The sequence below is a fragment of the Alexandromys fortis genome, unplaced genomic scaffold (assembly GCF_014885135.2).
Source record: "Alexandromys fortis isolate MF-2015 unplaced genomic scaffold, M_Fortis_MF-2015_v1.1 scaffold_85, whole genome shotgun sequence".
Taxonomy (NCBI): domain Eukaryota; kingdom Metazoa; phylum Chordata; class Mammalia; order Rodentia; family Cricetidae; genus Alexandromys; species Alexandromys fortis.
Window position 1 is genome coordinate 2,499,100 of NW_026067975.1, and position 20,896 is coordinate 2,519,995.

The 20,896-nt window shown below is 44.1% G+C and overlaps 1 protein-coding gene across 1 annotated transcript in view; it reads right to left on the bottom strand.

The window, feature by feature from the left end:
* Gk5 (glycerol kinase 5) overlaps positions 1–20,896 on the bottom strand; it is a 72,636-nt gene that overhangs the window by 10,760 nt on the left and 40,980 nt on the right. The window contains exons 11-13 of the mRNA XM_050157344.1: positions 18,913–19,017; positions 3,590–3,684; positions 99–202 (exon numbers count right to left, since the gene is read on the bottom strand). Of these exons, the coding sequence (XP_050013301.1) occupies positions 99–202; positions 3,590–3,684; positions 18,913–19,017 (304 nt within the window). The remainder of the gene's footprint in view (positions 1–98; positions 203–3,589; positions 3,685–18,912; positions 19,018–20,896) is intronic.

A 20,896-nucleotide genomic window follows, 5' to 3' on the forward strand; every position in this document is an offset into this window, starting at 1 on the left:
AAAAAGAATCCTTTCTAGGGAAAAATTTCTGTTTGGCAGCAAATCTCCAGGAAATGACGAAGCACAGAGGTGGCAGAGGGAGTTCCAGCATGCTTTACCTGAAAGCTATTGACTCCAGTATTGCTCGGACAAGATGGTATTTACTGGTGGAATGCTTCAAACCCATAAAAGAGGCACATGCGCAGGGATCATTCAATGGGGCCTGAAGAAGAGAGAAAAGAACACTATTTATGTTCTAAATTTCATCTACAGGCTCGACATGTATCACAAAGCACAGCCATGATAGAAGAATACATTTAAATAATTTAAAATAAATTACAATCCAAAGAGCTGATTAAGCAAGATTGATTATTTATTTATTTATTTATTTTATTTATTTTGAGACAGGGTCTCACCATGTAGCCCTAACAGGCCTGGAACTCATTATGTAGATGAGGCTGTCCTCAAACTCACCAAAATCCACCTGCTTCTGCCTCCTAAGAGCTGAGATTAAAGGTATATGCCAACGTATTTGGCTGTTGTCTTTTGATAGAGTTCTTACATAGGCAAATTTAGCCTTGAACTCACTATGTAGGCACAGCCAGCCTTGAACCCCCGATCCTGCTCCCTTCTCACAAGTCTGAGAGTACAGACTTAAGATCCAGGTTTTCAGATTGGTTTTTAAACTTTTATGTACAGCCTATGTTCTTGTGAATATATGCCACATGTGTGTAAGTACTTGTAAGTGCCAGAAGGGGGCACTGGATCCCCTGGAGCCAGAATAAAAGGCTATTGTGAACTGGGAAGCAAATGCTAGGCCTCTGGAAGTGCGGCAAGCCGAATCCCTCCCTCACCCCTGTTAAACTGTTTGCTCTGTATTATTTAGAGGTACATGGCCCGCTGGGAAGTTATAGAGATGCTGTCACTATAAAATCTCCGAAAATGGTTTTCCTTCAACCCTACAAGCGTGCACCACCATGCCCTGTTCTATAATACTGGAGATCAAGTCAGGACTTAATGCATCCTAGACAACTGTTTTATTAATAGAGTTACATTCTACTTCCCCAGACCTGAAAAATATTTACAGGAGCTGCTTTTTTTAAGGAGTATTTTTTGCTTTTTGTATGTTTTGTTTTTGAGACAGGGTTTCTCTGTGTAACAGTTCTGGCTGTCCTAGAACTCACTTTTGTTTGTTTGTTTTGTTTTGGAGACAGGGTTTCTCTGTATAGCCTTGGCAGTCCTAAGACTTGCTCTGTAGACCAGGCTGGCCTCAAACTCACAGAGATTCGCTTGCCTTTGCCTCTTGAGTACTGGGATTAAAGGCCTGTGCTACCACTGCCCGGTTAATTTTATTCTTAATTCTACACCTGAAACTTTCCTACATCCTTGTAACAGCATTCTAAGTCAGAGGCAAGCACAACTCTGTTAATTAGCTACAAGGTTAAGTATTTCAAAGTCAGGTTTTTTACTAAGATCACTTTGTTTGTTTGTTTGTTTTCCGAGACAGGGTTTCTCTGTAGCTTTGGAGCCTGTCCTGGAATTAACTCTTGTAGACTAGGATGGCCTCAAACTCAGAGATCCGCCTGCCTTTGCCTCCTGAGTGCTGGGATTAAAGGCGTGCGCCACCACTGCCTGGCCTGAGATCACTTTTGATCAGGCAAAAGAATCAATATCTACCATAAAAGCTGAAATGTAAGTTTGATTTTTGGAAAAAAGCTAACGAAACCTAAAGAGACATTTTAGAATAAATACATATCTATGTGTGCGTAACATAATGTCATTTTTCTTTTCTATTTCTTTTTTGTTTTATTTTTGAGACAAAGTCTCTCTATGAAGTCCTAGCCAGCCTTGAGTTTACAGAATCTCCCTGCCTCTGCCTCCACAGTGCTAGTGCTGGGATTAAAGTCATGTACTACCAGGGCCAGTGACTTTTTCTCATTCTCCACAGTATGTTCTCTTAAGTAAAGAATACCCATTTGCTGATACACACTGTATGAGCTGTATGTGAAGCTTTAGCCTTTAAGCTGTACAGGTTAATAATCATCCATGTTTGTCAAACTCATAGTCATGTTAGTTAGGTTTTCTAGGTATGCAAAGATATATTCCACAAAGATAGGTAATCTTCATACACGTCAAACACTACAGAATATAGCATTTAAAATGTTTTAATAATTTATAATTCTGTTGATGTGAGAAATGACTTCTCCTGGCAGCACTGATCTACTCCCAAGAGGATAATGGGCACTGAAGACACTCCATATGGGATTTGTTTTCTTTTCAGTAAAACTGGCCTATTGGGGGAAAACTGCCCTTGCCTTGACTACTGACAGTAATCACGCTGTCCAATCCAGACACAAGGAAAAGCGACTGGTGAACCTTGCTGAGGCACGGTAGGATAGTCCTTCAAATCTTCTGTCTGTCAAATATTCTAGGCCTATAGCCCAAGTTGGATGCCCCAATGTTTAAAAAAAAAAAAACCTTGGGAGACTGTTGAGGTAGCCAGCTGTTTCTGTCATTTCTTGTATTTTTTCAAAGTCACTTGCTTGCACTTCCTGCTTACTCAGATAATATTATTCCCTTCTCAGGTCTTTGACAGAGTTGAAGACTAAATAGTTATAGTTGTAGCTTTTTTTAGTTATGATAAAAAGATAAATTAGATATATAAAACTTTAGACTCACCAAGACAGGATAATTATTTTCTCTAAATTTGTCAAATACAAATAAACTAAATATCGTAACTGTTATTCTTACTTAATAACTGTTTTATTGTATACAGTGTTACTATGTTAAAATTAAAATCTTCCTTTCTAATTGATTAGAAAGAAAGGAGCTGGGCGGTGGTGGCCCATGCCTTTAATTCCAGCACTTGGGAGGCAAAGGCAGGCGGATCTCTGTGAGTTCGAGGCCAGCCTGGTCCACAAGAGCTAGTTCCAGGACAGACACCAATAACTACAGAAAAATCCTGTCTCAAAAATAAAAAAAAAAAAAAAAAAAAAAGGAAGGAGGAAATGCTATGGAATAACCCTTCTGTGAGCTGTGAATATATTTTATTACCATTGGTAAATAAAGAAGCTGATTTGGCCAATAGCCAGGCAGAATAAGAGTCAGGTGGGAAATTCAAGCAGAGATAAGGGAGAAGGGCAAAGTCAAGGAGATGCCAACAGTCACTGGGGAAGCAAGATGTGAGGTAACAATCCATGAGCCTCACGGTAAAATATAGACTAATAGAAATGGGTTAATTTAGTTGTAAGAGCTAGTTAATAATAAGCCTGAGCTAATTAGGCCAAACAGTTTGTAATTAATATTAAGTCTCTGAGTGATTATTTTAAAAGGGTCTCGGGACCAGGTAAGACAGAAAAAGCCCCTTTTACAGCCCAACAGCTCAGAAGTGCCTATTTATAACCCAACCCTAAGCCATATTAAACATTCTATGACAAACCTGCTAACTTTTAGGTTTAGAGCTGAAAGTCGATAGCAGCTGAATTCTATCATTGCAGCCAAACCATCAGGGTCTTAGAGAACGCACTGCTCGCCTACAGAATCTGTGCTAACTCAGCATAGTTTCCTCGTCCTAAAATGCACCTTTCACGTCAGTTCTGTTAAAGAATACCTGTAATCCATTAAATGAGGGCACAAAATAAACCCCTTCCGAGTCTTCCAGGCTCAGGGCCATTTGTTCAGTCTCAGCGGCATCTGTGAAAAGATCTGCAAAAACAAACACAGGAACAACAACAAAACCCTAAAAAAACGAAAGGAAGAGGGTGGGGGAAGGACAAACAGAATCAGGTTACACAATCAGCAGTTAGAGGGTCCTCACGGATTAGGACTAGAATGTAAAAGCTCTTCTTTAAAAGGCTCAACACAAGATGCATTCTGCCTGACCTCTGTGCATTGTGCAAAGATTCCCAGCAAAGGTTTGGACAAGAGAGATTCCCCAACAGGTCATTCAGGTAAGTTCTGTACACAGCAGGCCTTACTTTTTCATTAGGGATATTTGGGTAAAATTGGGGAATCCATCCTATGCGTTGTTTTTGTTTTTTCGTTGTTGTCGTCATTAAACATTATTCCCAACTGGGCAGGGTGCTGCAATCTCAGCATCTGGAAAGCTGAGGCAGAAGAACCTCAGGTTGAAAGCTAGCCTGGGCTATACAGTAAGATCCTGTCTGAAAACAACAAACCAAAGATTATTCTCCTTTGGCTGGCAGTATAACTCAGTGGTACAGTGAGTAGGTACGTCAGTGTGTTTAATGTGCAGGAATTCTACGGCTTTTATTCTCAGTACACACACACACATGCATACACACAAACACACACACACCCAACAACAAAAGAAGATTCAGAGATAAGAGACAGCCCAGTTTTCTTGACATAGAAATCCTCTACCTATATAAGCTTTTATCACTTGATCCGATGGGATCCACTTGACAAGAATAAACACACCTAAGGAACCCTTGATCAAGTGAAAAAAATTTAATTTCATGAGTTCAATAAGGGAGCAATAATAGACTAAAGGTCACTCCTTTACAAACCAACCAAACAAAAGGAATCAAGCCTTAATTCATTCATTAAAGTTTGTACTGGAATGTATGACATATGTAGGAAAGTGTTCAAATCTAGGAGACTGAGGCAGGAGGACTGGGAGTTCAGGGCATCTTCAGCTATATATCATATTCAAGGCCAGACAGGGCTATAAGAAGTGGGAAGAAGAGAGAAAAGGAAAAGATACAATAGCCGAGACTATACAGAGAAACCCTGTTTAAAAAAAAAAAAAGCACAAGATCAACAGAATTCTCTTATCTAGTGCTGTGGACAAAAGGACAAAAGAGCCAGGGTCTTGTGCACGACAAGCTGCTGTGGAATAATCCTTCTGTACATGGTGAAGATGGGTGCTCTCGTTGTTAATAAAAAGCTGATTAGTGGGCTGGAGAGGTTAAGAGCACTGACTATTCTTCCAGAGGTCCTGAGTTCAATTCTCAGCAACCACATGGTGGCTCACAACCATCTGTAATGAGATCTGGTGCTCTCTTCTGGTCTGTAAGCACACATGCAGACAGAACACTGTATACATAATAAATAAATAAATCTTTTTTCTTTTTTTTTTAAATACTTATTTATTTATTATGTATACAATATTCTGTCTGTGTGTATGCCTGCAGGCCAGAAGAGGGCACCAGACCTCATTCCAGATGGTTGTGAGCCACCATGTGGTTGCCGGGAATCGAACTCAGGACCTTTGGAAGAGCAGGCAATGCTCTTAACCACTGAGCCATCTCTCCAGCCCCTAAATAAATAAATCTTAAAAAAAAAAAGCTGATTAGCCAATGGCTAGGCAGGAACTCCAGGGCAGAGAGGACGCTGGGGAGAAGGGTGGAGTCAGAGGAGGTGCCATGAGATTCCAGGGCAGAGAGAACCCTGGGGAGAAGGGTGGAGTCAGAGGAGGTGCCATGAGATTCCAGGGCAGAGAGAACGCTGGGGAGAAGGGTGGAGTCAGAGGAGGTGCCATGCTGTACACAGTGAGCAGGATGGGAAACACGTACGTGAAGTAAACAGAACTGGGGCTGCACACAGGTGAATAGAAACTGGTTGATTTAAGTTATAAGAGCTAGCGGAAAAACAAGCCTAAGCTATCAGCCGGGTATTTATAAATATCAAGTCTCTGTGAGGTTATTTGGGGAGCAGCTAGAAGGACAGAACAGCGGCCTACGGTAAGCAAGCTGTCTAAACCCACATAGGAAACCTATGCCTAGATGGAGACAAATCTCGTTTAACACCCCGCCTCTGAGAGCCACTCGTCACCACAGCTGTGTGTAGCCCACTCATTCTCACGCCACACAGAATTTCGCTGTGAGATTCCGTAGCTCATAAGAATACGGAGAGTTCCTGGTGCTTGGCCATGCTGCACAGTTGTGCGCAGTCTTTTCAGCGGAAGTGATAGACATTTTCTGTTTACCAATACCAATGAACGGAATGGCTAGTTAAAGGAGCCTCACCTTTACAACTAGCTTTGGCAAGAATGTTGAACAACTATTTAAAGTGGTTGTATTAATTCAAGATTCCTCTCGGTTGGTTCAAGATTCCAGTGACTTCATCTTCTTCCCAGTCATTATTGTCAGCGTTGCCAACTTTTCGTTTTAGCTATTTTGGTGGTTTCCTGACAGTGTGGGTCTCACTTCCCTGTTTACTATGTCAAAGACTTCTCATTGGTCAGTTAGATATAAACCATGAACTTGATCCTCTGTGAACGAGGTAGCATTTTTTTTAAGTGTCTCATGTAGCCCAGGCTGCCCTAAAACTTGATGTGTAGCCAAGGATGGTCTTTTTTTTTTTTTTTTTTTTTTTTTTGACACAGGGTTTCTCTGCGGCTTTGGAGCCTGTCCTGGAACTAGCTCTGTAGACTCGGAACTCACAGAGATCCGCCTGCCTCTGCCTCCCGAGTGCTGAGATTAAAGGCGTGCGCCAACATCGCCCGACCCAAGGATGGTCTTGAACGACTGCTCATTCTGCTTCTCTTCCCCATGTACTGTGATTACAACCATGTGCCTTTTTTTTGAGATAATTCTAGTTCCTGGGCATCCATTGCTTCTTCTAGCCTCCAAGGGCACCAGGTACATATACGATGCACAGATGTATGTGCAAGTACACAGATTAAATAAATACGTCTTTTTAAAGTTAGGAGAAGAAATTAAAACTTTTTTCTTCTGTTTTTTTTTTCTTCTGGTTTTTCAAGACATAGCTTTTCTATGTAGCTTTGGAGCCTTTCCTGGAACTAGGTCTCGTAGACAAGGCTGGCCTCAAACTCAAGAGATCCAACTGCCTCTGCCTCCCGAGTGCTGGGATTAAAGCTGTGTGCCCCACCACCACCTGGCTAAAACCCCTTTTTTTTTTTTTAAAGACAGGGTCTCACTATGCAACCATAGATATCCTGTATGTTATCATTCATGATGCTGGCGACCCAAGGTTGCATGGGTGCCCTGCGGTGGGAGAGGGACAGATACGCCATGTGGAGAGAGCTTGGATATAGAGTTTATTTAGTGGGGGGAGGGGAAGAAGAGAGAGGGAACGAGAAGAAAGAAGGGGAGAAAGGGAAGAAGTGGGGGAGAAGGGAGAGAGGCAGAAGCCACCTCTACAGAAAGCTGGCTGGAGAGGAGGAGGGAGATCCCCTTGCCTGGTGGGCAGGAGGGATTGGGAGTGGGCAGGACTTGTCTCTTAAAGGCACAGGGTACCCAGGTAGACCAGGCAAGATTTCAACTCACAGATACCCACCTGCCTATGCTGGGATTAAAGGTGTACACTGCTATGCCTGGCATAAAATTAAAAATATTTTTTGCTGGTCAGGTGGTGGCGCACACCTTTAATCCTAGCACTCAGGAGGCAGAGGCAGGCAGATCTCTGTGAGTTCAGAGACAGCCTGGTCTATAAGAGCTAGTTCAGGACAGGCTCCAAAGCTACAGAGGAAACCCAGTCTCGAAAAAATAAAAACAAAAAAAATATATATATATATTTGTAATAGTATGGCTTTCAGTTTACTGTTTTAATGGGATTCCTGAGTCTCTGATTCTTATGCCTTCTCTTAGACTCTTTTCCTTCTGTTTGTCTTGTCCAATTCTAATGTGTTGGTTTTTGTTTTATCTTATTGTATTTTATTATTACCATTTAGACAACAGTTTTCTTTTTTTTTTAAATATTTATTTATTATGCATACAATATTCTGTCTGTGTGTATGCCTGCAGGCCAGCAGAGGGCACCAGACCATTACAGATGGTTGTGAGCCAGCATGTGGTTGCTGGGAATTGAACTCAGGACCTTTGGAAGAGCAGGCAATGCTCTTAACCTCTGAGCCATCTCTCCAGCCCCCAACTGTTTGTTTTTTACTGAGAGACAGAAAGGGAATGGACCCAAGGAGGAAGGGAGGTGGGGAGGAACTGGGAAGTGGTAAGGGAGGGTGTTGGATCTCAAACCCGGGACAAATAACTATCTGAGTGCCTATTTAACATATCAAGGAGGACTCTGGCCATGAGCTGCCCTCAGTCCTGACCTGTTACAAAATCCTGGCTCCTCAGCACTTCTCACCCCGCCCCCTACCTGAACTCTCCAGCCCCTCCCCTCCACAGCCCCTCCCCCACTAACTGCTCTGCCCTATATAATCTCAGCCAGTTTGGCTGTGTGGTCTCCTGGCATTTTGGCCCATGACTCCTCTCTTGACTCTTCTCTCTTCTCTTCCTCTCTCTCTCCTCTCATGGCCCAGTTCAGTCTGGACCCTTCTAGATGCCCCTGGCCATGTTCTTCCTTTGATCTACAATAAACTTTCTCTTCAACCCAAACCTAGGAGTGGCCACGTCCAGGTTGTTTCAAGAGCACAGAAAAGGCTTCTTCCCCTTTCTGTCTTCCTCTCCTCTCTCATCCCTCTTGCCTTGTAGTTGCAGAATGTGTTCAGTAGAGGGAGACTAAAACACACTACCTAGCCACAACACCAGGGCACAGCAGGCCAAACTGCCAGGGAGATCCCTGAAAGAAGGGCATTCAAGACCTTTTTAAAGGCTTGACCTCCCTCTCCACACAGAGCTGCCCCTGAGAAGATCTGACCACAGAAAAAACCAGAATCATGGAGAACAAACCTCTAGGCTGAACACTGCCAAGACTTGCCGCCAGGTGGCACAAGTGAGAGACAGATCCAAAGAACAAAAGCTGAGCAAACATGAAGGACAATGGAAACATCCAAATGTACTTCCTAGAAGAACAATTCAGGGGCTGCAGGGCTGGCTCAGTGGCTGGGAGCTCTTGCTGATCTTGCAGAGGGTGTTTGGCTGGAACCTCCAGCTCACTCCTGCTTGATCCGGAAACCCCCATTCCTCTCTCTCCAAACCCCACCTTCTCAGAGAACCCCCAACAAAGAAAAAGTGCCCAAAAGCCCAGTTTTGCTTTCTTGGCAGCTGTAGCAGCTCCTCCCCTGAAGTTGCCGGTAGCCCAAGACCCACTTAAAGCAGCCAGCTTTTGACTTGGGCACAAAGCCAGGTTGTGGCAGACATGCCACCACCCCTTGCCTACAGGATATATAAGCTCCTGCAACTTCTCCAGCCCCGACCTCTGGGGCCGGAGGATCCATCAGAGAGTTGCTTTGCTCAAATATACCCATTCTTTTTCAGTTCCGCTTGATCTGGCTTACTGCGTAGGCGGAGAAACCTACTACTACATATAAAAAACCTATTACTAGGTTCAGTTCCCGGTTAATGGGATGGTTAGCACCCATCCATAATTCCAGTTCTAAGGGATCTGACAGCCTTTTCTGATCTCCATGGGGGCCAGGCAAATGTTCACGAACATAAAACAAATAAATAAAACATTAATTTAAAAAAGAAAAACCTTAAAATTTCAAAATTCCTTATAGGTTTTAAACCAGAGTCTCATAAATATTACAACATCAGAAACACCTTAAAATTAATGAATTTTCTCTCTTGAAAGGGAATAGACAATAAATCTAAGATGCCATAGACATTGTGATTATCAGAGAAAAACTTCAAGTCGGCTATTATGGCCACTGTCTGAGAAATAGACTTGAAACAAAAGGCAAAAAGTGCAGGAAAAAGAAAAAAAAAAAAAACAGAAGGGAGCTGGAGAAATGGATCAGTGGTTAAAAGCACTGGCTGTTTTTGTGGGGACTCAGGTTTGATTCCCAGCATCCCCATGGCAGCTCAACTGTCTGTAACTTCAGCTCCAAGGGAATCTAGGGTCTTCTTCTGGCCTCTGAAGGCCCAAGCATATATATGGTGCAAGCATACACATAAGATCAAAATAAATCTTTAAAAAGTTCTCTTCTCCAATTAAAAAAGAAGAGATGAAGACCAGCCAAACAAAGATTTTAGAAATGAAAAATACAATAAAAACATGAGGTCACTGAATGGGCTCAGGAGGCGGAGGTGACAGAGGGAAGAGCAGTAAAACTGGAGGCACAATGACAGATTATCTGCAAAAACACTGAAGAAGCAAGTGGGAAAAACATGGCCTCTAGGACCATGGAAAATAAGAAGAAAGTAAAGGGCCTCTCATTTGAGTCATGGGAGGACCGTAAATATCAGAAGGACTACCTCTTGAAAAATAAAATTACAATAAAGTTTTACCAGTGAAAGAAAAAAAAAAACCCTGGAATTCAGGGGTTCCTGGAATCACGCACAAGGCCCTGGGCCGGATCCCCAGCACCCCCAAATCAAGAGCTATTGCTCAGCAGGGTTAGCACTGCAGGAGACGACCTCAGGCCCACACTGCAAACGCCGGAAGGGAGTCTGAGGTTTACCACCAAGAAGGGCTGAGTGTTGGGGAAACAAGGTCAACACATGAACTGAAACATAATGTGGTGCCCCCTTTAAAACAGAAGGCTTCTTCATGTTTAAAGATGGGGTCTTGGGCTAGAGACATGGCTCAGCAGTTAAGAGCACTGACTCTTCTTCCAGAGGTCCTGAGTTCAATTCCCAGCAACCACATGGTGGCTCACAACCATCTGTAATGAGATCTGGTGCCCTCTTCAGGGGTGCAGGTACACGTGCAGGCAGAATATTGCATTCATAATAAATAAATAAATCTTCTTTAAAAAAAAAAAGGAAAAAGGAAGGAAAGGACGTGACTGGTCCTCGGTAAGGAGGAGAAAGTTTACTATAGATAGGAGGGGAAGCATCAACAGAGACTGGGACATCTGGGAGGGTCCAGAGTGGGCGTGAGCAGGCTGAGCTGTGCCACTCAGGGAGAAGGGGATGAAGTCCAGCAGCCAAGGGGGCAAAAGGTCAAAAACGGGTGGATAACCAAGATGGCTGCCTCTGAGGGAAGGGCATTCCAGCCCCTGGTTGGAGAGTTGGGGAGATAGAGGTGAGATAGATCAGTCATACCCTGTAATAGATGGGAACTGAGGGATGCTGGAAGAACCTGGTGGCCAGGTCTGCTTTGATATGTTAAATAGGCATCTCCACATCTGTCTGTGGTTTGAAACTTAACAGATCCTGAGAATGGAACCTGGTTGGCTTCTGGCCTCCACGAATGAATATACACACATGCCTTCATGTGCATGCACACCACACACGTGCGCACACACACAGAGTCTTGGCCATGGGTGCTACTGGGAGGCAGAAGGCCTTTAGAAGATGGGGACTGGAGGGGAGAAATTAGATCATGGAGGGTGCGCCTGCCCATGGCGAGAATTCTGGGACCCTGACCCCCCCATGGTCTCACTCCAATTGCTTCCCAGATATGTGTGTGATGAGTGGTGCTAAGCAACCAAGAACAAAAACTTCCAAATATCAGGAGCCAGAGAGAGAGAGAGAGAGAGAGAGAGAGAGAGAGAGAGAGAGAGAGAGAGAGAGAGAGAGAGAGAGAGAGAAAGCTTTTTTCCCCTGTAGGTTGCTTACTTCTTAAGCCTAGTTTGTTGGAACAACAGAAAGCTATCTTGTAAAAAATTCCTGTGAAAAAAAATCAGAATTTTACTTTTTTTGACAAAAAAAAAAAAAACTCAAAAGAAAGAGAAATTTCCATGTGAGGTCAGTTCAGGTTCTGTCGGAGCCCGTGTGGGTCCAACACAGATTCCCTAACTGGACTGGAACGGAGTCGCGAGGAATAATCAGACACAATTTACACGGCCATCATGGAAGGGCAAGATCTCTCTCCAAAGATCTCTCGTTTATTCTCCAAACACCTTATATACCATCATATCAATTAAGCGGGAAAACACATTAGGCTGTCTCCTAGGCAACGAGGTGCATGGGCTCAAGGCACGTTGGCATCTACCTGTACTAGCAGTCAGGTAGGCCATGAATTAGCATCTCTATAAGACATCCTCCAAATTACAAAAGTAGGAAGCACCAAACCTCTTAAAAGTCATCAGCTTCAGCCAACATCTCTTCTCAGGTCATCTACATTTATAACAAAAGAAACTAGGAGCAGCACATCCTGGCTATTGTTAGACAGAGACAGGTTGTCTGCAGAGTTACCTGATCAGCTCAGACCGGGCTAATGGCTCTTGTGTCATACAGAAATATGGGCCTACAAGGTTCCACACAAAACATCCAGGAGCATCATTGTTCTCTCCATATGCCCCACTCCTGACTGATCCACTCCTGGAACAGGAGACTTCCTAAGTGGGACTCCCTGACAGTGCAGGACACAGACCGGGAAATTTGGTTTCTGTCAACACTAAACTAGTGAACTATGGCTGCGCCTCTCGCCTCTGCTGAATTGTTTATGCCCTGGGTACTGGACAAGAGTCAGAGGGACAAACATAAATAAAGCCCAGTCCTTTCCCACAAGGCTCTCAGTCAATCAGCATAAAGACAAGCGGGTATAATTAGAATATAACACTGTAAAGCCAACGACAAAAAAACCAGAGTGGGGAGGCGGAGAAGATGCTGGAGAGACCTGTGACTTCAAAGCAGTAATTTGCAGCACACTGCCAAATTCCTGCTGTCTATTCAAGGAGAATTGAGGTAGCTCTTGGATTCCTAGAGCACTCATCCCATAGATGGCTGGCAAGGACAGAGCTGGGCAGCACATGTGAAGTCTAATTCACTAACATTAAAGCATCATCCATAGGAAAAGCCAGCTACTGTGTGAAAACACGGAGATTCAGGCAGAGGATGCAGGGGCAGAAGAGCTTCAGGTAGACAGAGGAGTTTCAGGTAGGCAGAGGGCAAGGGAGCGAGCAGACTGCAGGGATCGCTGTGTGGCAGGAGAAGGGTCACATGGAGTTCAGGACGGCCACTTCAGTGGAGGAACGCAAACAAAGAGTTGGGCTCAAAGAAGGGAATAGAAAAGAAATAAGGTGTGTCAGGCAGACATCATTGTCTGATGTGGGATTTCCCCTCTGTATGCTATGAATATGCTTTATTGCCATTAGTTAATAAAGAAGCAGCTTTCAGCCAATGGCTTAACAGAATATAGCCAGGCTAGAAAAAAGAGAGAGAGAGTAGGCGGAGTCAATGAGACGCCACATAGCCACCTCAGGAGACAGATAGCACCAGAACCTTGTCCGTAAACCACGAGCCTCATAGTAAAATATAAAATAATAGAAATGGGTTAATTTAAGATGTAAGAGCTAGCTAGAAATAGGTTTAAGCTATTGGACAAACAGTATCGCAAATAATACAGTTTCTGTGTGATTATTTCAGGTCTGGGTGACCAGGAACAAACAAGTAGCCTCTGTCTACAATTGTCTGCCACTTTCCTTTTTTTTTCTAAGACAGAGTTTCTCTGGGTAGCCTTGGCTGTCTGTAGACCAGGCTGGCCTCAAACTCACAGAAATCCACCTGTCTCTACCTCCCGAGCACTGGGATTAAAGGTGTGTGCAACCACCACCTGGTGTCGCCGTTTTCTCAGGTGTATCTGGTTTAAGGGAGATGGCACCGAAGAGTGCACTCCTCTAGAGACAGTGGCCCTTCCAGGCTGAGAGGGCAAGCTCTCCAGCCACGGAGACCTAGGTAGAGTCTGGAAGTGCCTCTCATGGTACCACAGCCACTTCGAGGCCCTGTGGAGTGGGATGACCCACTGGGGATGCAGCTCAGCTGCTGGAGTGCTGGCCTAAGATTTGTGCTCCTTGGCATTGTATAAACTGGGCATGGTGGGACACACCTGTAATCCCAGCGCTTGAGGAATGGAGGCAGGAGGATCAGAAGTTCAAGGTCTACCTGCAGAGATGGCTCAGCGGGGGAAAAAAAAAAGGCATTTGCCAAGCAAGTCTGTCAACCTGTGTTTGATTCCCAGATCCCCTGGTAGAAAGAAAATACCACTCCTAAAAGCTGCCCTCTGGCTTCCACATGGGCACTGTGGCACATGCATACCCATAGTCACATAAACACACACCATAATACATACATAAGCACACAGTAACAATAAATAAATAATTTTAAAAGGCATTTACTTTCAGCACTGTAGAGGCAGAAGCATGTGGGTCTCTGTGATTTCACAGCCAGTCTGGTCTATACAGCAAGTTGAGGCCAGCCAGAGCTACACAATGAGAACCTGTCTCAGAGAAAAAATTAAGAATTCAAAGTCACAGAGCATGCTAGTACACGCCTTTAATCCCAGCACTTGGGAGACAGAAGCAGGTGGATCTCTGTGAGTTCCAGAACAGCCAGGGCTACTACACAGAGAAACCCTGTCTTGAAAAACCAACAACAGATAGAAAGAAAGAAAGAAAGAAAGAAAGAAAGAAAGAAAGAAAGAAAGAAAGAAAGAAAGAAAGGAAGGAAGGAAGGAAGGAAGGAAGGAAGGAAGGAAGGAAGGAGAGAGGGAGGANCCTGCCGCCTCCTATTTCAACACAGGGAGCAGACATAACAGTTGGCCCATCACTCTAGTCTTACTTTACTGCTCTATTACCTAGGCTATCCCTGAAGAACTTCCGCTCAAGCAATCCTCCTGACTCAGTAGCTATGCCTAAAGATACATACCACTGCACCCACATCGGTATTTGTTTCTTAATTTCCAATTCATGTACATCTTTCTTGGAGACTGGGACTTCCATGAGAGCGGAGCGGTGCCCACGCCATCCAGGATACAGTCCCGGCTCATCCCTACCACTCACCTGCTTATGAACGAAGCTCACAGATGGGCCATGTTTGTAAGACTGAAATAAGACAGGCGGAAGGAGGGGAGGGCAATGCAGCGAGGCAGAAAGTCTAGAGAAGGGCTTGTGCAGAAGGAACAAACTTGAAGTAAAGGTAGATAACAGGGTCTCCATGTAGCCCTGGCTGGCCCAGAATCACCTGTGGTGCCGGTCCTGCTGAGGTTACAGATGTGTGTGTGTGTGTGTGTGTGTGTGAACACCCAGTTTGAAGAATGACTGAAAGCAGCCTTTTCACTCTGAGTTTTCCCACTCATTTAAGGGTAGAAGGGCAGGAGAAGGCAGCAACAAAGAGCCATGGCTTGTGTAGAGCCTGGGAAAACAGCAGGGCTACTAAGTCTGACAAGCTATTTTCCAGAATACAGTTTATGATTTTTTCAATGTACTAATTAAAATTCTTGAGAGGATTACATCAAATAATGTTTACTTTTTATGTGGATTTCAGACAACTGGAGCCTTTGTTGATTACAGCCAGACTGAATTTAAAGGTAAATCTTCAACCGGCTGCCCTTTCCTCTAGCTGAAACAGTTGTTTCATTTTGATGTTCAGAAAGGGCTTGTCTCCAATTTGAGCCACCTGCTGCCACTCAAGGTCAGGGTCCTGGCTCCCCACAGAGGCTCTCTCCTTGTGTGGTGAGAATCCCCAGGCACAGCACCTGCCCCACCCCAGCTGACTAGCAAAGCTTCTGTAATGAGCATGAAGCCTCACGGGGAACTTGGACTCCAATGAATGTGAAATTAAATAAATAGTCTAGGTTGTTCTTCCTCTCTCTATAGGTAAAACTGAAAAGCATTAACTAAAAAGAGAAGAAATCTGAGCTGGGTAGTGGTGGTGCACACCTGTAATCCTAGCACTCAGGAGGCAGAGGCAGGCGGATCTCTGTGAGTTCGAGGCCAGCCTGGTCTACAAGAGCTAGTTCCAGGACAGGCTCCAAAGCTACAGAGAAACCCTGTCTCGAAAAACTAAAAAAAAAAAAAAAAAAAGAAAAAGAAAAAGAAAGAAAGAAGGAAGGAAGGAAGGAAGGAAGGAAGGAAGGAAGGAAGGAAGGAAGGAAGGGGGAGGGAGAGCAGGGGGAGACATGGACGGGAGCGCATAGCTGGAATATCAGGGTTATAAGGAGAATGAGTAGCTGTGGGGAGGGAAGCCCATCAGCTAGTAAAGTTTACTGTAGAGGAGAAGGTGAGAGGGGCTAGAATGCCATGGACTTTGACTCTGAGTTGTATAACAGGCACTTGTTCACACAGAGGGAGCCTGAAAGTCAGCTTGGGCTTTGGTATGCTAATGGGCACCACAGTTAGCCATTTTGTTCTTTTTTCCTTTTGGAATTTGGGGAAATAGAGTTTCCTTTGGACCTGACAACATTTTACTTCATTTATTGGGGGGGGGGGGCACGAGTATGGGTATGATGCCGGTGTGGGGACCAAAAGACAATCTGTATGGTTCAGCTCTCTCCTCCCATCAGACAGGTTCTGGGACCTCACTTGGGTCATTAAGTGTCTTTACCCCGAGCCATCCCACTGCAAACTCATGGCAGGCTTCTGGGGTTTTAAAGACAGAGCTTAAGGATGTTAAAAGCAATGCACTTAAGAACGGAGACTTCGGGTTACCTAGCTCTGAACTAAACTTCCCTGGTAAGTGAAGGTTAACTATGGAAAACAAAGAGCCTCAGCGGAACTGCGAAATCCCGGCCTGACAGAGGAAGCAGACGTGACAAGACCATCTGCAGGCAGTCAGGAACTCTGAGACTCCTGACAAGAGGTCTATCTGTGATTAAAAACAGCTGCCTTGGCCTTGAGGTTACAACAGATTTGCTGTCGGAACTTTCCACCCCCAAAGTTCCCTTTTCTGCCCTATAAAATCAAGCCCCCTGCTCGTCCCACAGAGGGACTGCCATCCTTAATGTCCTAATAATGACATCCCCTTCAGCTGGGGTCAGTCCTCCCCTTCTGTTATTTTTCAGTGGCCACAGGCAACCCAGGCACTCCTCATCTAACAGCAGGTTTATGACTCAGGGTGCAGCTCACAGAGGAGGAGGGGACAGGCAGGAATGTAGTTCCGGGGTAAAGATCTCAGGTCTGATCCCAGGGAAGGGGAAAAAAAGGGGAAAGTCACTTGGCATTGTCCTCTGAGAGTGTTTTCTGCCAACAGGATTGTTTTTTCCTTAATAAATCAGCTTATTCCAACGCTTCAAGTATAAAATCACAGACCACATCATACATCATGAAGGACAATCACTAGAAATAGTCTGCAATCGTCCCAGCTGCTGGGTTTGTTGTTGTTGTCAATTTACACACATGTACAAGTTACCTGGGAAAAGGAGCCTCACTGAGAAAATAGCTGTCAGATTGCCTATAGGCCAGCATGTAGAGCATTTTCTAAGTTAATGACTGACTAGGAGGGCACCCAGCAGTGCCCCCCCCCCAGGGCATGTGGTCCTGAGCTGTGTAAGAAATCAGGCGGAGGAAGCCAGGGGCAGCAAGCTAGTGGGCAGCATTCCTCCATGCTCTCTGCCTCAGTTCCTGCTCTGGCTTCCCTCCATTGACTGTGACTTGGGATGTGTAAACCAAATCAACCCTTTCCTCCCCACCTTGCTTTGGGGCAGTGTTTTATTACAGCAATAGAAAGTAGACTAAGACAGGTATATATTTCACATTTTGTACATGAAATATTGTTTATAATATATAGGCTGTTTGTTATTCATAATGGTCAAAAGGCAAAAGCAGAGATGGGCATGATAGTTCAGTGCCTTATGTTGTCAGAGAGGGCTGACTCCCCAGGGCCGGCAGATGGCTCAGTGCGGCTGAACTTAACAACCTGTGTGGTGGAGAGACAGAGACAGGGGGAGAGCAACAGAGACAAAGACAGACTGAGACAGAGTGATCAAGCCCCACCTCCCTTGGATTGACCCCTAAGCTCCACCCTTTCCAATACACACACACACACACACACACACACACACACACACACACACACACACACAAAATAAAATGTAAGACTCTGTCTCAAAGGGGGGGTGGGAGGACCTGGCTACAGTGTAGCCACCCTGCTGATATCACTCAGTCCTGTAACAGAATGCCCAAGGATGGGGAGACGAAAACTATGTTGCAGTTTAGCTGCCTGGATTTCTTTTTCTCCATGAGAAAGCTTAAAGAATCTCAGATACTAACATAAATTATTTTATTAAGGATTGAACCTAAAAAAAAATCAAACTCAGTGGATAATAAATCTGATCAATGGGTACATATCTTTTATATTTACTAAAATGTAGGTGATCTCTTAAAATAAAAATGGAAAACTAAAGATTCAAATAAATAAATAAAATGTAAATTAAAAAATAAAATAGCTAGGTGTGGTGTGAATGCCTTTGATCCCAGAAGAGAGACAGGTAGATCTTTGTGCACTGGCGGCCAGGGTGGTCTACACAGGGAGTCTCAGGCTAGCCAAAGCTGCATACTAAGAAAGACAAACAACACAGAAGGAGAGCTGACTCCTCCAAGTTCCTCCACTCACGCCATGGAGCACACACACATAATAAAAATGCAATAAAAATTACTAAAGACAAAAAGCAGCTGAAAAGGTCACCAGCAGATGACAGACAAACTATGATGTAGTCACACAGTGGAGTGTTAGTCACCAGTGAGGAGGAAGCATCAATATAAACTAAAACCTGAGTGGCTATGAAAATACCCTGTGGAAGACGCTAGTGATGCAGAGCAGAATCCACGACTTGGCTATAAGATGTCCCAGAGTAAGCAAGTCCACAGAGGCAGAAAGACTATGGCAGCAGCTGCAAACCACGTCGAGGAGGATGACGAGGAGCTAAGTGAAAGCCCCGCTAATAGGTGAGCCGTTTACGTTAGGGGAGACCTTAAGGAATCTATAATTAGGCTGTGAGTGTGTCTGCATTACTGTATCAAAATTCTTAAAGTTCCTGGACAGTGGTGGCGCACGCCCTTAATCCCTGCACTCGGGAGGCAGAGGCAGGCAGATCTTGGTGAGTTAGAGGACAGCCTGGTCTACAGATTAAGTTCTAGGACAGACAGGGCAGCAGAGAAATTCTACCTTGAAAAACCCAAATAAGTAAATAAATAAAATAAAATAAAATAAAAAGCATGCATGACTATAGTCTTTTCTTTTTCTTTTCAATTCCAAGTCTTAATATCTAACCTTTACCAACCCAATATTTTAAAAATAATAATATTCTATATTTTCTACTAATACATGTTACTTTATTCTAATGTCTCATTTGAATGGTCCATTCTTTTTGCCTATTGGTCTAAAACCTGTGGCAACCTTGAATTCAAGTCCAGCCTGTGGATTCTGTTTAAAGGTGACTTACCTAATTTTTGAGCCCATATTATAGCGGTACCCGTGTCTCCTGCATTGCCTTCAGCTAAACATACAACTTCTTGTCCAATCTTCCATCCAATTAATGGATAAAAGCCTTAGAAAGCAAACAAGCAAACCAACAATGTAAGTCAAATAACAACTACATGACTCATGGCAGCACCAACCATAACTTTCTAGTCTGGTGATACAAAACAACCACAAAGTGCAAATCCCAGCCCTCACTAGGTAGGGTCTTAAGGTTTCTGCACTTTCAGCTTTGGTTTCTGCAAGTGAAAAGAGACTACAGGAGAGAGCTGCTGTAGGCATAAGCAGAGTTAACTCACAGAGGAACAAATCCAAGGCCCGGCATACAGTATCGTACAATGAATGTAAAGGGCAGGTTTCTGCTTTTCTTCTTCTTTGTTTTGCTGTTGGATGCTGGTCTTGGTTTGGGGAGCTGGGAATTGAACCAAGGGCCTGGTGCATGCTGGGTAGATACTCGACCACTGAGCTATGTCCCCAACCCCTAGCCATTAGTTTTTGATAGCTACAGACACATCCACATTTCCAGAAACATGGCAGTGAGTATTGTAATGGCAAACTAAAGGTTCCTAGGGAGAACCGTGCCGGAGCACTAACCACACCGTGTGTCTACTTGTGGTCTCCAAGCAAAGTCCCAAGTCAGGACAGTGAAAAACAGTGACAAACTTTTCTAGCTTTGACCCTTGCCAGCGAGGGGAAAGGGACCAGGCTGTAGAGAGAAGGCAGGAAAAGAAAATTTAAATGCATCTTTGACAATGTTGGGGATAGGGTGTAGCTTAGTTGTCCAAGTGCTTGCCTGGCCTGCACGAAGCCCTGGGTTCCACCTGAAATACCACATTAACCAGGCATGGTGGCAAAGCTAGAACCCTAGCATGGGAGAAGTAGGAGCAAGGGGATCAGTGATCCGGGTCATCTCTATCTACATAGCAAGTTCAAGGCCAGGCTAGGCTATGCAAGACTCAGTCTCAAAAACTAAAAAGGCCTTAATCGTGTTTTGATCACTAGATGGCAACGATCACCCCTGAAAGTTTCTAACGCGTAAGTAAAAGAAAATAGGGCTGGATCCCAAGGTGTACATCCCTTGCCTAGCATGTTAAAGCCTGTGTTTGATTCCCCAGCAGCCCACCAAAATAAATAAATAATTGAGAAAAAGAGAGATTTAGACTACAATAGTAAAATTTAAACAAATGTAACATGTAATACAAATAAATATTTGGAAAGCTGACCACAATAGCCTAATACATCTAATTTTTTTAATTAACATCTTTGGGGTTTTTGTTTTTTGAGACATTTTTTCTATATCGCTCTGGCTGTCCTAGAACTTGCTCTGTAGACCAGTACAGTCTCAATCTCAGCAGCCCACCTGCCTCTGCCTCCCAAGTGCTGGCATTAAAGGCGTGCGCCACTGACACCTGGTGACATCTTTATTTTTAGTGCTGCTAACTTTTTTTTAATTAATGTAAAGGTAATGGGGATCAATTAACTCTAATAATTAAAATATATCAGAGAATATCTTTAACATAAAACAGAAAATTAGAGCCAGGGAGCGGTGGTGCACGCCTTTAATTTCAGTACTCTGGAGGCAGAGGCAGGCGGATCTCTATGAGTTCGAGGACAGCCTGGTCTACAGAGTGAGTTCCAGGACAGCCAAGGCTACACAAAGAAATCTTGTCTCAACAAACAAACAAACAAACAAAAAACCGAAAGAAAAACCAACAACAAAAAAGAGAAAGCAAACTGAGCAAGTCAGTAAGCAGCACTCTTCATGGCCGGCCTCTACATCAGCTCCTCCCTCCAGGTTCCAGCCCTGTTTCATTTCCCCTGACTTCCCTTCATTATAGACCGAGACATGGAACTGTAAGCTGAAATAAACCCTTTCCTTCCCAAGTTGCTTTTGGTCACAGTATTTTATCACAGCAATAGAAACCCTAACTAAAACAAGTACTGATTAC